Raw genomic sequence first — 16374 nt, 5'->3', positions numbered from 1 at the left:
AATAATAATGAAATCATCATATAAAATAAATATTGCAAAGTCATAATGAAAATTATCATAATTTAAAAGTACTAAATCATGCTAAAATAAGTTTAATAAGTATTAGTTACATTACTAAATATTTAAGGAAAATTAAAATTAGATTGTGTATTTTAATTGTCTAAACCAATGTAAAACTAAAGAACAAATATTCAATATTATTGTCATTCTTAGTGTTGAAGTGATTTTCTTTTTGCATTAGTATTAATTTGATTTTGATTTAAGTTTTATTATAATTATCAACATCTATGAACTATAATCACTCCAAGAAATTGCACTTTTAACGACCAATTCTTAACGAAGGGATATGAATCTGGTCGGTAAAAGTCTATTTATATCGACACCAAATTTTTTCCGTCGTTAAAGATCATTTTTTAATTTAATATTAATAACGAAATAATATCCTGATGTTAAAAAAATTAGTATCCCGATGTTAATTGTAATTAAAAATTAAAAGCGCTGGTCAAGTGAAATTATTTCCTTCTTTATTTTCTCAAATACATAATAATATTTCCCTCTTTATTTTGTTCAACCACACACGTCTCTCCACGCACCCACACCTCTCCTTCGTGAAAAACATACTCTATCGGTGAAGTTGGCGTTTCTGGTTTTATTGTGAGAATTATCAAGCAGTAAGCAAGACATCACCGATGAAGTTAGAAAAAAGCAAAACTTAGAGGAAATTGTGCAACACATGCTTCTCTCCCTTGTGTTAGAGTAAAATCAGCAAAACAGAGATACACAATTGTGCATATTTCCCAGATTTGTTAGAGGAAACTTAGTAGGTAGAGATACAGACGTCGCTCTATTCCAGCTTATAAAGAGGTAATTTGGGTCTCTTTGTTTTGATCCCAGAACAACAAAATGAGGTTGTGACCTTGTTGTGATTCATATTATTCGGATGCAATCTTGAAGTTCTGTTCTCTTCAAGGTAAAATTTTATTATTATAACTATGAATTGCTTTGTGAAATGCTTGGTTTTGCCCTATTTTGTATTTTCCCCAATTCTGAATTTGCACTATATGATTGATGATTCCATTTCGTTTTTTTTTTCTTTTTTTGGTGTCCATGCACTTGAGAGTATATTAGTTGTAAGCATATATGTTGTATGTACCAATGTGAGCGCTCTTGTTAGTATCATTGATTGACAATAAAACGAGGCGAGATAATGAAGAGTGATTTGCATCTCATTTTATAGAGAATGGACTGCAAGTTGAACTTGGAGGAAACTGATGTATTTTTACTTGCAGAGCAGTACGAAATAGGAATGGAAGTTCTCGTCTAATCACATAAACTGAATAAAATTATGAATGTGTACTTGAATCTTGTGTAATCTTTACAGTTAAGTGTGTCGCGAAACTGAAATAGAAATTGTCACCTAAGTTCCATGAAACTATAAGCTTGGTCTTAAATACTTTCAGAAGGATTGCACAATATCCATCATTAACGGAAGATAATCTGTTGTTTGCATCCACATTGCTGCTATAACAACTACCTGTTTTAGCAAAGAAAGATGAAACATTAGATTTGGTTTCATACGTAGTATTACAGGAATGAGGATTAAAAAGTACTATAATGTTATTTAACATTCACCTGGATTAGATCCTTCTTCGTGTACTGCCCTTGTAATGTTGAATCTACCATTTCAAATACTTTTTCTCTATTTGTCAACCTTGGAAGAACTTAATATAACAGAGAAAATTGATTCAGGCATTGTTTCAATTAAACCCCTGAATCTTGTATAGGGTAATAGTTTCACTGTTGATATTAACTTTTGTACACCGACAATATTATAAATAACTGCTATACTATCAGTTCATGCAGCATGCAGAAAGGCATGTAACATTCTAGAACTGGTGAAAATATTAATTAGTGTAACGTTTGGACTTGTGTAGGATTAGTTTCTGACCCATGAGACAAGCACATGTTCTCTAGTAGGCAGCTTTGTATTAATTGGTAAACGGCCTGTCAATAGCTCTAGAAGAACCTCACCATAGCTGTATACATCTGATTTTGTTGTAAGTTTTCCAGCTAAAGCATATTTGTCTTAAGAAATTAAGTTGGTTAATGATCACAAAATATTAAGACGTTAGCTATAGGTTGGAACAGCTGAGGCGAGGTGTGGAGGACCACATTTGGGGGATTTTTATTTTAGGAAAGTCATGTGCTTGCTTGCAACCGTTAATTTCTTAACAGAAAGTAACATAAGGATGAATCTTCCCATTTTGTAAATAGTTAAGGGATGTTTTTATTATAAGGATGTACCTTGAGTTTAGGCTATAGTTTAGGGATGATTTTAGTCAAAAATCTACTATTGTTTACTCATTTCTTGTGTTTGATAATATCCTTGAAAGTTGTAGTATTAATGATCTTTGTTGGTGATTAGTTTTTAATAAACAAATGATTTTTCTGTCGTTGGTGAACTTACAAATGGATTGTTTTTGTATTAGGTTTACATGAATCCAACAAAAATTCAGAACTCTGGAATGGCATCTATTGTCAATCCTAATAAGCATGCATACCTTTCACTTGGTGCCTTAGCAATTAGGGGACGAGGGGAAATGTTACAAGAGTAAGGGCTGAAAAAAGAATTCCAATTGACCAAAGTATGAACATTTAATGCATCAACATTATCAAAATGAGCCCATACAAAATAATATTACTGTACCTCCTGGTTTTGATCCAATTAAGAAAATGTTACCTGCTCTCCAGAAGTTCAAGTGATGCAAGATACTCAAACAAATGAAATAAGTATTTATTGTCTCAAATTGTTATCTTTGTTGTTTTTAGTTAAATGAAACTCTTGTTTATGTCTGAATTGAATTAATTTGCAGGTGCACGTGAATTTGATAAGGCAAAAAGAGTGAGAGGAACGAACATTTGTAAAAATGTAGCATGACTCAAAGCTGGAGAAAAGTTAATAAGTATCACTTTTTCCCAGAATTGAGTTGTTGGAAAGCATTATGCCTTAGTTGCGAGACACTTGGGTATTTTAGTTCATGATCGCAATATGTGCCTATTGAGGGTACATTCATGGAGACATTTAAGAAGATAAACTAGAACACATGTGGGATGCTGCCACGGTAAGTATTTAGAGAGCTATTAGCTAATAGCTTCGTTTATAATGCAGCACATTTCATACCAACCTGCACTCATATCTATATAGTACTTTAGCTATGTTTGCTTACAGATGGCTATATGTTGTTGTTGTTTGTGTTGTCTCCTCTCTTGATCTTCTTATCTCTTTTTTTTTCCTTTTTTTCTTTTGATACAATCCATTGGATAATCACTCATTTCTTGTGACATATATATCATCTTCCACTACAAGAGTGCCATAAGCAGGAAATCTAGATTCAATTGTAGACTTCTAGTTTGGTTGAAATTTTGAGTTTAAGCTTAATGATACTTGTGAACTATTATAGGATAAATTTACCAATGACAACACGAATGATAAAAAACATGTTCTTCTACATATGAGAAGGTTGTGGAAGAGGATCACTGCACAAAAATATGAAGTCTAAGCCATTTTGCGATGCTATAAAAGATGTGATGAGGGTGGTAGACAAGAGTGATTGGGAATGGTTGGTTAAGGAATATTTCTTAAATGAAAAGTTAAAGGTATTACTTCATAGTTGTTATTTATTAACATATTATTTGAAGTGACTAACTATAATTTTTATGGGCTGTTGTTAATATAGGAAACAAGCACAAGAAACTCCATTAATAGGTCTAATTTGAGTATGCCTCATCGTACGGGTAGTAAGCCTATCAAAGAGATTGTTTATGAATTGGTAAGTAACTCTTGTAACTCTTTAAAACACCTCTTGTTTGTTCGAATGATTTCTTTGACTTGTTTATTCATATGTGAAGGGAGGTAAAGATGGTAAGCAACCAAACATGGATATTATCTTCTTCGAGACTCATAAGAACAATAACAAGCTTGTCAAACTTGAAACAAATGCAAAATATGTATGTCTAGTGATAAATTTTATTTTAAATCATTTAACTTGATGTGTTGTATTATTTTAATTTTTCTTGTATTTTATAGGTTGAAATCCAAGAATTGGTTCAATCTAACGTCTCTTACTATATTGAGGTAGTAGAAAAGTGTTTTGGACCTCAATGTAAGAGTCATGTAGTTGAATTTGATGGTGGGATAACTGCTAAGGTGTTGAAAGGTGGGAACTCTTCAAAGGTTGTGCTATTAGATAAGTTTCATGCACGTGAAAAGAGAATGAATCACTAAAAAGACTCATGGATGAGTTAGAGAATAAATGTGAACGCATGGATGAGCTACAGAGTAAATATGAAAAACTTGCAAGAGTATTGCTTGGTCATCCTTCAACACCACCATCGTCAAGTGATCAATAGATGGTGCCATTTAACAGGTTAGTAAATGAATTATTTTTCTTTGTGATGCACTCATGAGACAGGGAAGGACTTTGTTTGGTTTTGGTGGTTGAGGGGAGATTTGGTTCTGTCTTTTTTTTTGTCTGCATGAGTATTGCTGTCAAGAAACAAACAATTATCTTAGTGATTGTTAAGGGATATGAGGTCGTGTTCTTTTTTTTTTTTTTGGAGTTGGTTGTTCTATTATGGTGTTATTAATGTGGTTCATTTAGGGGATATAGTTCTGTTAATGTTGTAGTATTGGTTCTTTTGTAAGTTGAATGTTGTAGCTTGTTTTTAAACTTCTGAAATTTGCTCGAATATGACTGATCTTGCTTTTTTTTTTTTTTTTTTTTACATTTTAAATTTTTTTGTCTGCATGAGTATTGCTGTCAAGAAACAAACAATTATCTTAGTGATTGTTAAGGGATATGAGGTCGTGTTCTTTTTTTTTTTTTTGGAGTTGGTTGTTCTATTATGGTGTTATTAATGTGGTTCATTTAGGGGATATAGTTCTGTTAATGTTGTAGTATTGGTTCTTTTGTAAGTTGAATGTTGTAGCTTGTTTTTAAACTTCTGAAATTTGCTCGAATATGACTGATCTTGCTTTTTTTTTTTTTTTTTGTGACATTGTACAACCCAAAAAAATTAAAATAACAATAGGTCTTAATCCAACTTCCCGAACAGATCCAGTTGCTTGACTTGACAGTAATTTAGTTGATTCAAACACCTAGACAACTTTCTGTGCATGCTCGCTAGAGAAGAAACGTCTTGATTAATTTTCCTCACAATGATATCCTCATAACGACATGTACTTTGAAAAACTCTATTGTTTCTTTCAAGCCACAATTCATAGACATATGCAGCAAGTGCCATTCTGATAATAAAAGTAGCATTGCACTTGCCTTGTACACAATTTCATACTACTATTTCTCCAATTACCCAATTCATAACTTGTTGGTTGATTCCTTTCCCATGCAATACTCTTCTCCACACATAGGAAGCTACAGAGCACTCAAAAAATAAGCATTCTATATTTTCCAATTCATTGTCACTAAGCAGACATGGGATAGACCTGCATTCCCCTTTTTAGCATCCTACCTTTAGTATATAATATTTCATGAACAGTCATGTATAAGAGGAATAACAACATTAGTAAGCCTGGATTGTTACACTTTAGTCTCCTCTAACTCACATTAACACCTATCAACTTCTTGTACATCACTTTGATTGAGAATATTATCTGTATCAAATTAGTTTCAATCTTAACAGCCTCCTCAATGTATTTTTTAGCCTTCAATATCTGTTAATTGCAACATCGTGAAGTGATGCTAGTAGGCTGACCAACTCTCCAATTCCCAATCCTGTATGTCCCTTTCGAGGATGATGTTCCAAGAATTCCCTTCTCTATATTGTTGAATGGTAGAGTTTGGCTCCGTTGCTTTGTGGAACATATTAGGATAAGCAACCATTAAAGGCCAGCGGCCTTATCCTTTTGTCTCTCCAGAAACTGATATGTTGTCCATTCCCTGCTATTAAGCGCTTGTGTTGAGAGAACTCCTCCGATAACTTGCTTATACTTCTCCAGAGACCAACTCCATATGGCTCTGTTGAAACATTAGAACACAAGTGGTTTAGGTCTCCATGTTTGACAATAATCACATATCTGATCCTACTTATTAGCCCTCAAATTGAAGAAATTCTTCCTGCACAAATCTAACACACATGCCAATGTTCTAAATCTCTTAGACCTGGTAATTGCAACTGTATACAAGTATATCTATGTGTGTGTGTGTATATATATATATATATATGTATGTATGTATTTGCTGGTTTGTTCTATAAGGTTTTATTACTTCAAAGTACTAGAATTTGATTGTGAAAAGACAATCAACATAAAAAGATCTAAGAAAAGTGTTTTGTTTTTGGTTGATGTACACTAATATAGTTGTTGACCTAAACCAAATCTAATGGAAATAAATCTGCTCGTAATATGGTGGTCGAGTTTGACCAAGACATCTCTGCTAAACTTGTGAAGTGTTGGATGTGTTTTGTGATATCCAGATTCAAATGTGTGATAAAGTTACCTATGTGTTCATTTGGTTGATCGTTGCAGGAAACGTGTAATTTTCCTTATAACCTATAGTTTCTGTTGAGTAAGTTCATTTTACGAGTTTAACATTTGTCTGCCCAATTTATTTTCTTAGTTTTTTGCTGTTCATTTTTAAGTATTCGATGTAATGAACTGTTCGTTTCCTTCCTGTGTTAGATTTCGATGTAATGAAAGTGTTGTAGTTGTGTTGATTTATATGCTTCTCGATCTGTTGGACTTGTAGCTATGATTTTTGATTTGTTAATATGTCCTTCATCCCTTTTGATCCTTTTTCTGTTGTGGTCATTGTGGACGAGGTTGTTGAGGAAATAGGTTGAAAAACAGTGGTTGTGAAGGCTGTGGTGGCGATGAATGTGGTAATGGTTTGGAATCTGTGAAAACTGCGGAAGTTAAATGCATAAATAACATTCCGAAGGAGGTTAATTATAAAAGCTAATAAAGTCCTCATCACTTTCATGCATTTTATGTTTGTTGAATCCTTTCAAGATTATTACACACTAAGCTCTTGATGAACTCATGTGTCCTGTTATCACGATTTCAAACGTTGCAAATATTTTTTGATATGTGTTCTATTTTTATTTTTTTTGGGTTTAAATGTGGACCAAGTCCACAACAGATATGTGTTCTATTATTGTGAATGTAAAAAGAAAATAAAGTGTCAAGGATATGAATATAGTCATCTGATTGTGTTTAATGTTGCTCTAGTGACTAGAATATGTGGTTGTCTGTAAAATACTATTTACAGAATAATACAAAGTAGTCCATCTTTTCAATGCTTGGTGTGCCTAAAATTGACGCACATATGAAAATTGCTCTGAATCTGAATTATTTGCTAATGTTCTTGTCTTGAACCAGCCAATGTCAGATCTCAAGTTTATGATGCACAAATTATTGTGGATTGGTTACTTGGATCCAGTAAATACACTGCTTTGGAAGCTAAGCCTTATATTTTTTTCCTTTACAGTATTTTTCTTTTCTTATTTAGATAGCATCCTTCTTTTTTGTCCTTTTGATCCTAAATTGTGTTACAGTTATACAATAATATGTACTTCAAAATGTATTCTCCTAGCATATTGGCATGCACATTATAGTTGCAACTTCGACTGTTTATTCTTTGTTACTAATTGACATAAACTTCTTTTGTTTAAAGCTCAAGCATTTGAATATGTCGTTCAAGAAAGTAAGGAGCAAGTTGAAGATCAAGAGCGCTTTTACTTTGGTTAAGGGTGGTCTAAAGACAATATTTTATTATTTATATATGTTGCAACTTTTTTCTTGTTAGGGGTTGATAAATATATGTTAGGCTACTTGAATATGATATATCTTTCTTTAATTAGATTTTTGTATTAACAATGAAGTTTTATATGATGAATTAAATTGTTTCATATATTTCCAAGTGTTTCCATGGATTACATAATTAATATTATTCACTAGTATAATTTTTCGTATAATAGCAAATGAAAATGGGGTCTTTGAAATTCTTTTATGGCTGCCTTTATTATACAATATTGAAACGATCATTCGCGATGGAAAATTTGGTCATTAATAGTATTGGTATCGAAACTAACCTACAATTAACGAAAGGAGTAATGGTCGTTAGAAGAAGTTGGTTTAAGAGCAAATCTGGTCGCTAAAAAGGACATATAACGACCGGAATTTATGTTGCGTTTGGGCTTTTAACGACCAAACTTCCCTTCGCTAAAGATCTTTTTTCTTGTAGTGAATCTTTATTGGACCATTCCGAATTCTAAGTTTTAAACTTGAAATAATATATTAAAAAATAAAAACTATGAAATAGTATAAGAAATATTTTAAAATTATATCAATGTAAATACTTTTATGTATAAAATAAAATTTTAAAATTACATATATAATGTCGGGTTGATTTTTTTTAGTTAAAATCAAACCAAACCAAATCACTAGTCGGGTTTTTTTCCGGTTTGATTCAATTTGCGGTTTGATTCGGTTGTGTACACTCGGGCTAATATAATTATGGCTTTTTAAAAATGGAGATAACGACTAGTACCTACCCAACCTCCATAATTACCATTTGCAAATTAATAACCACAACTGCACAACATGTAGGCCAAGGATGATATTTTTAATTTTTGTGATTAATTAGTGGTGATCCTTTTAGGATATATGTAGTTAGTCAGCTGTCAAAGTCGCAAATCAACAACCATCTAGGGAAATAAAAATGAGTTTAAGTTTTGTGCGCGGTTAGTGTATATATAAGATTTTACACCATCAGGTAATTTTTAAGATAAACATGGTAACATAATTCAGTAATTAATGAAAACATGTCTTTTTGAATATGATTTCAATTACGGCAAAATATAGCAAAGGAAAGTTGTGTCCTCTTTCTTCTCTAACCAAAATTAATTCATAGTTATATATCATCTTAATTAACCAAGTTTATTTGGTTTTCTAAATCTGTTTTTTTTTTATCAGAAGTAATTTTTCAATGCCACAAATAATTTCTTAATTGTCATTGTTTTTTCTTTTGAATTTTTGACAAAGTCATTAATTAATCGGACAAGAAGATAAAGAGATAGAAACAAAAAAAAAAATTCAAAGGTAGAAAAGCAAATAAACTTAGTTAATTAAGAAGATAATTATGAATTAATTTTGATTAGAGAATAAAGGGGATTCAACTTTGCTTTACTATATTTTACCGTAACTATAATTATATTCAAAAAGATATTTTATTAAGTACTTAATTAAGTTACTATATTTATCTTAAAAATTACCAATCATGCAAAAACTTAAACTCAATAAAAATATACAACCATTTATCTTATCTTGATTAATATAATGTATGGTTTCATACTAATCCTTCTATAGTACGTAGCTATTATCCTTATGGACCATCTAATTAGTTATCCTATCATTAAAAAGGAAAAATTCAATAGAAAAGACCTTACTATCGGAGATTAAATTTAATCGTGAACACATAATTCAAATCTTTACAATGACCAACCAACTTATAATTTACAAGATTTAAAATGAGAGAATATTAAATATCCCAAATTCACACCAACTAATTTGATTTAACTATCCATGAACAAATCAAAGAATACAAAAACAGCTCACGTAAGCAAAAAAACAATAAAAAACAAAATCTTTACTAATTTCGATCTTTGAATAACTTGAAAGACTTTGAAGATGTCAACTGATCTTTGAAGGAAGAGGGAGATGGCTCACCGCCGACAGGTAAGTCGGCGAGTGCAGCAGTAATCCGGCGAATGCTTAAAGAACGAACTGTTTTAAAGCTGTATGATCTTTGTGTCTTTGAGAATACGTTTGAAGATTTTGATAGAATCAAATAAACCAAACCTTGGACTAAAATAAAGAGTCCTACTTTGATCAACATATGTTCATCAATCATCATTGTTGTTCTGATTTTGGTAGACTGCGTATAATAGATTCTTGAGAAAAAAAGAATGTAAATATTTTTTTGAGAGACAAAGGAAGTTGTTGAGAGATAATATGGGAAAAATGGTACGTAAATGATGTCTATATATAGAAGAAAAAAAAAGGTTTAAGAGAGTGAAACTTGTGACTTTCAAATTAGGCAGCCTCTTAAAAAAACAATTTAGGCGCCACTTGCCAGCTCAGCCTTGCATTGACATGGTGAAGAAGCAACTTTTCAAGTAAAAGGACTACGCGGAAATTTCCATGATATTTGACCACATGTTTTCTCAATCAAGTTTTATTAAAATAAAGATTGAAAAAAAAATGAAAAAAAAAAAAGAATTTTCTCTTGTCCCTTCTAAGAAAAAAGAAAATAATTAATTACAAAATTCACAATTTCAATTAATTACGGAATTTAGATTTTGTGTATTTATCATGTATAAATCTTCGTAGTGAGTTTGATATATATATAGTAATTAATTAATAATCTGTTATAATTAGATAATTTTTTCATTGATATTATATCTTAACTTCTTTTTCACTCCTTATATATAACTTAAATAATTATTATGTTGTGGATAATTTTTCTTTTTCTTTCTCTGGAAGGGAGAAAGGGGTAAATAATTATTATGTTGAAAAATTGTGAAAGTAAAGAAATAAGGTGCCCAATACTATAATTAATGAGTTGATAAAATGGGATTACTTCACCATCAAGACCAATAACAGAAAGTTCCTCAATAACAATAAGTATACTTTTTAACAGCCATTTGTTGCTTTAACGCATAAATTAATTGCCAACTTGTTTAAAATTGCTTCAAAGAGTGGATAAAATTAATGAAGTCGTCACTGAACATGCACTTCGTCATGGATTACGGTGATCACTAATTTTTTAAGCTTAACATATTGATCTAGTTGCCACGGTCCAAGTTTTTTCTCGGTATTTGTAGATTATGAAATTTTGTAGGATTCGGAAGGTTTTTCTATCCTAAATTCTAGCTCACGCATATATAGAGGATAACATATCCTATTGAAGAAGCATCTCGAATATCACATAAAATCTTGAATATTCATAGAGAGTTTCAAGACAATTAAATTTTATCTTTCTCAAAATCTATCTGATGATCGATTATATCACAAGGAGGTCCATATTACCATCAAATAAGCGTAATAGACTATTGTTTGATCGACCATAGGGTTTAAGAAAAAAGAAATTAAACTTTGTGATTTAAAATAAATTATAAGTAATATTATATAATTAATCATTTGATCAAGCGTAAAATAATAATTCTACTATTTGGCTATTGAACATTTTCCTAATTTGCTAAAATATGTAAATCTTGACCCAAAAACATAATGTATTTTTCTAATCTATTTCATAGTATTATTGAAAATTAAATTACTTATAAATAGGAAAATATAATAATTTTAGGCCAGATTAAAGAAAAGTATGTTATGGAGTATCAAATTTGACCGAGTAGTAAAGTCAAACTTTAACGAGTCAGATAAACGGATAAGGTTAATAATATATCATGACCATTTTTTCGAACATTATTCTTGGTCAGTTCAACGTCCAAATAACCACATGCACGAAAAAGGGACCAAAACCAATCACCATAAGCCACAAAAATGTCAAAGGTACATATGGGTCAATATTGTTTTCTTCTAAGAATTTCATATAAATTCGTTTTGATTTAAGATGAGATTGAAATGTTATCTTTAATTAATTCTAAAATTAAGTTGACCCAAGGATTATTGACCAACCATTTTAGGAGAGGCACGGAAATATAATGTGAAATACATTGAATAATTGATCTGGTTTAATTAGTTCAATTGGTTGAGTTCTTACCTCAAATGCAATTACAATTACAAAACATTTTTTATGCCAAGTGTTGTTGGGAGTCCCACATCGGTGGGTTCAAAGATTTTTAGTTTTCTTATATGATCTTCGACAATCATCAATGAAAAGACTTTTAGAATTGAATTAAGTTCAAAATCTATTTTTTTAGCATGGTATCATAGTCAAATCCACCAGATCTTCTTATATGATCGTGAATAGGGATGACAAAATGGACAATTTATATGGATATCCATTCAAATTCCACCTTATTTAAAAATGAATAAAAAACGAGTCAAACTCATACTACCCATTTAAAAGTGGATAGTTAAATGGTAAAAATGGATAGAAGAGACTCATTTATTTAAAAGAAATAAAAGTGACATTAATATTTTTTTTAAAGTGTAGAAGGTCGGGGTAGGAATGGGTGGGACAAGGGAAAAACACAATTTTTTTTTTGAAAAACAATTTTTTTTGGGGAAGGGGCTGGAAAGCGGGGGATACTGGTGGTTGGGGTGATCAAAGTAGTAAAAAATAAATTTAATTTCTTTTTAAAAAATAAATTTAACTTTTTAGCATGGGTTGGGGGTGGGTGGAAGGGGATAGTGATGGTGGGGGTGATCAAAGTAGTAAAAAATAAATTTATAAATTAAATTTCTTTTAAAAGAATACGTGGGGTGGGGTGGGGGGTGAGAAATATTTTTTGCTTTTAAGCTTTTAACATGATACCTATAATAATATGGATACTCATATTATTCATTGGATAACTCATTTTTATCTATTTAAAATATGAGTCAAGTCGAGTATTTTACCCATTTTTATTTAACTCATTTTCGACTCGATCCGATCGTTTGTCACTCCTGGACAACCTTTTCTCGGAGGGATTCGGAAGTATGTCATAGAAATCTTTGTTATGACGAGCTCTGTTCTAAAAAGGGATATCAAATGTCGCTTTGGCCGAGTGGTTAAGGCGTGTGCCTGCTAAGTACATGGGGTTTCCCCGCGAGAGTTCGAATCTCTCAGGCGACGTAATCTTTTTTTGATTTTCACTTTCATTTCAAACTCTGAATACGAAGAAGGCATATATATAAAAACCAGTAAAATTGCATATATATAAAAACTGATTTTCACCTGTGTAAACAAAAACCAGTAAATTGCATATATATAAAAACTAGTAAATTAGGAAGTTAAAATACATAACTGACCACACCACATGGAGATGTGAAAGTTGAAATTAAACAACAAAAAGAGGAACTTATTCGAAAGCGGTTGGTTATATATATATACTAGGCAGGAAGCTTAGAAGCTTCGAGATCAGCAGCTTGCTTGATCAAACTCTCTTCACTATCATCAAGCGCCATTTGAATCGGCGATGAACCAAGTCCATCCGCGATCGCCAGCATAATTTTCCTCATCTCATTTCCAAATTCCTCTCGATCGACAGTGCCGTTGTGGTCGCAATCAAACTTCTCGAATATGGAATCATAGAGGTCGGTGAGTTCCTCCGGCGTGGCGGCGACGTCAACGCCGAAGTGAGATTCAATGAGATGGAGAGATTCAAAGGCTTTGCGGAGCTCGGATCGAGACAAAACGCCGTCGTTATTCAGGTCCAAATCGGTAAATCCCTTATCAATTGACTTTGTGAAAGCAGCTTCGTCGTTAACGAAGTCCCGAATTGTTGATCCGTCGATGATCACCACTCCCATTTTTATTTAATTTTTTCAAGTGTTTGAGAAATTGTTCTACTGATTATGGGGAAATTGGAATAGGATTTATGGTTGGGGAATTATGCCAATTTGTTAAATTAATTAGAATGTGAAAACTACGCCAACATATTTTAAGATATAAAGATATACTTTTCGAAAGTATAAACAGTCGGTGGATACCTTGTCATTAGAGCATGAATATATCATATCATGACACGTGGTTCTCTCCTTTGATTTTCTATTACCAGTACTTCTTTTTTCTATTTCCAAACATATTTGATATTCGTATTGAAGCTCAACTATAATTCATGGTTGTGTAGAGTCTTATTCAAGAGGAAGTCTTCCTATCAAAGATTTCTCTATATTCAAAATAAAAATCGAGATCTTTGATTAAGAAAAAATAGCCCTACTTAGTACTCACTGTACCATATCCTTCAATAGTAGGAGTACGTTTTTTCGTTTTTTAATACTTTCTTCATTCACTTTTATTTGTCATGGTTTCATTTTTTAGAAACTATAAAAACTTTGACTAATATTTTACGAAGTATTTTTTATCATAATGATATACAAAAAATTGCAATTTATACTATTTTTTGTATAATTTTTGAAAATTTAATTTTTTTTAATTTAAAATAACGAATTAATGCAATCTAAGTTAACTTAAAAAATTAGTCAACTTGACTTTCGAAAAGCAAAATATGACAATTAAAAATAGACAGAGGTAGTATGAGAATATTTGTTCCAAGTAGGAGATGTGCAATGGTGTAAGTAACGAGGATTGAGGACAACCGCTACTTTTATCATCAATACTATCCCCTTAATTTATCCCAAAAAAGAATTGTATACTCCCTCCGTCTATTTGCATTTGTTATTATCTGATTTGACATATTTATTAAAAATTAATTATTGATATATGTATTTTATCAAATTGTCCCTATTAAATATAGAGATTTTTGAAATATTTTTAAGGGAAAATTGTATATAATAGCAAACTATTAATTTAAATTAAATGTTATAACCACAGTTTAATTTAATTGTAATCCGTAGCAAACTGTTTCCATTCGCCTCTCTCCCTGAAATTTTCACTCGCCACTCTCCCTCTCTCGCTCGCCAGTTTCTCCCTCGCCTCTCTCACTTTATACAAACACAAATGTATAAAATGCGTTTGTGTTTGTATAAAATGAGAGAAAAGTGTATATACAAATACAAATACATATATTTTCGTCCTATATACTTATAATTATACAAATACAGATCTTCCCTGCTCAGTTCTCTTTTGTCTTTCTCACTTTATACAAACACGGATTATACAAATTACAATGTATAATTTGTGTTGTATAAAGCGAGAGAGAGATTTGACATACAAACGTTTTATTTCGATTCAATTGTATACAAATTCAAATTTTATGCAGATATACAAACACATAAAATGAATTGAGAGGCTGTCAGCGATTTTATACAAATCTCAGGCCCCTAGCGATTTATACAATCTGATGCTCCATAGCAAACATAAAGTTTGTTATGGAGTGCAATTATGCAAACTATAACTATAACATACAAATTTGATTTTTATGTTTGTTAAATGCAGAAATTGTTCTATTTTTAAATGGTAGGGGAAAATGGAGAATAGGGTAAATAGGTAATTTACCCTAAATAGTTACTAATGTTATAAATATTTTTTTATTGAGGTTCCACTTATTTGATTAAAAAATCATAAAGAGATATTTTTTTATTTAAGAATTCATTTTTTTTAGGAATAATTTTGAAAATTGCAAAGCTTTTCATATTTTTTAAATTTAGTGCCAAAACCTATATTACATAAATTGGAAGTGACAGAATAGTTCTTTATTTTCTTTTGATTTTTCATTTCGTGATCGGAGCACACATTAGAGACCCAGTTAAATTCGGATCGTGCACTGTAGGATCCATTTGAGGGTGACACTCCCAACATGATTTTCTCCATACTCAGGATTCGAATTCGAATCCGAACCCTCTGATTAAGGATAAAGTAGTTCCAACACTCCACCTCAATTATGTTGATTGGGAGAGAATATTTCTCTACTATGTCTTCTTGAATTTGCATATTTTAATGTACGTACACTTTTAGTTGAGCAGTCGTCTTAACGTATATATATATTTTTTGTAATATTTGAAAAAAAATTAAAATTAAATTAAAAGACATATTTAAAAATTAAAATTGTATTTGGTTATACATTTTAATTTTTTTAAAAAAAAATTGAAATTTGTGAGTGAAAAACTGATCAAAATTATTTTTTCAAACTTAAAGTTCGTCTTTAATTTCATTTTTCGGAATCAGTCGGATGTATAATTTATAATATTCAAACACAAGTTGATAGTCTAAATACTATTATTCAACATCAAGTTAGAATATATTTTGATACTTCATTTCATCCAAATTTTATTTAAATGCTCTTAGACTTTCCAACTGACTTTTCTTGTGGCATATACATATTCTGCTTACTGCTCAGTCTAATTCATTCTTATAGTATATCTCTTGTATTAAGGGAAGAAAATATGAAACAATAGGTGTTAAGCACAACAATTTGAGCTGTAGCTTGGGCTTCCTCAAGAAAATCTCTGCTTAACATGGACTGTAATCCAGTACTCTGAGTTGCCATTAAATATGAGCCCACATCAACCAATGTACAAGTATAAACCATGACATGTTTCCTTAGTTTAAACCATGACATTAAAAGATATTTTGTTACATTTTATATATGTATAAATTATAGGAACCACATATTATAAGTACTAAATAACATCCTATCCCTTCTAATTTTCTATTTACCAAAAATCCCTTAAAAATGATGTTTGCGGGATACATAGCGTTGTGCACGGGATACATGCGGGATACATAG

General features: G+C 31.1%; 3 protein-coding genes and 1 non-coding gene across 10 annotated transcripts; 2 read left to right on the top strand and 2 right to left on the bottom strand.

Annotated features, from left to right (window-relative positions):
* The first annotated feature begins 554 nt into the window (after window positions 1–554).
* LOC102593725 (uncharacterized) lies at window positions 555–7897 on the top strand. 7 transcript variants are annotated; one of them, XR_001474999.1, is made up of 8 exons: window positions 555–864; window positions 2490–2790; window positions 2874–3122; window positions 3462–3657; window positions 3738–3830; window positions 3910–4008; window positions 4088–4427; window positions 6838–7897. XR_001474999.1 is itself a non-coding variant. In XM_006359083.2 (7 exons), the coding sequence occupies exons 4-7, from the start codon at window positions 3550–3552 to the stop codon at window positions 4283–4285; spliced, it is 498 nt and encodes a 165-aa protein (XP_006359145.1). In that variant the 5' UTR covers window positions 555–970; window positions 2490–2790; window positions 2874–3122; window positions 3462–3549; the 3' UTR covers window positions 4286–4742. The 7 variants fall into 7 exon arrangements, 1 of the variants encoding a protein (XP_006359145.1); XR_001474997.1 differs by having other exon boundaries at window positions 555–970; window positions 7692–7896; XR_001474995.1 differs by having other exon boundaries at window positions 555–970; window positions 7397–7896.
* Window positions 7898–9450: 1553 nt separating this feature from the next.
* LOC102593397 (uncharacterized) lies at window positions 9451–10024 on the bottom strand. Its single transcript, XM_006359081.2, has one exon. It carries the CDS (start codon window positions 9930–9932, stop codon window positions 9669–9671), a length of 264 nt encoding a protein of 87 aa, XP_006359143.1. The 5' UTR covers window positions 9933–10024; the 3' UTR covers window positions 9451–9668.
* Window positions 10025–12736: 2712 nt separating this feature from the next.
* TRNAS-GCU (transfer RNA serine (anticodon GCU)) lies at window positions 12737–12818 on the top strand. The gene has a single exon. It is a non-coding gene; the product is annotated as a tRNA-Ser (tRNA).
* An 81-nt stretch (window positions 12819–12899) lies between these two features.
* On the bottom strand, window positions 12900–13624 carry LOC102593067 (uncharacterized). The gene has a single exon (XM_006359080.2). It carries the CDS (start codon window positions 13493–13495, stop codon window positions 13076–13078), a length of 420 nt encoding a protein of 139 aa, XP_006359142.1. The 5' UTR covers window positions 13496–13624; the 3' UTR covers window positions 12900–13075.
* Between the last annotated feature and the right edge of the window lie 2750 nt (window positions 13625–16374).

This window comes from Solanum tuberosum, unplaced genomic scaffold (assembly GCF_000226075.1).
Source record: "Solanum tuberosum cultivar DM 1-3 516 R44 unplaced genomic scaffold, SolTub_3.0 scf00284, whole genome shotgun sequence".
Taxonomy (NCBI): Eukaryota; Viridiplantae; Streptophyta; class Magnoliopsida; order Solanales; family Solanaceae; genus Solanum; species Solanum tuberosum.
Note: the sequence above shows the minus strand (reverse complement) of the source record. Positions and strands in the feature narration are given on the sequence as shown.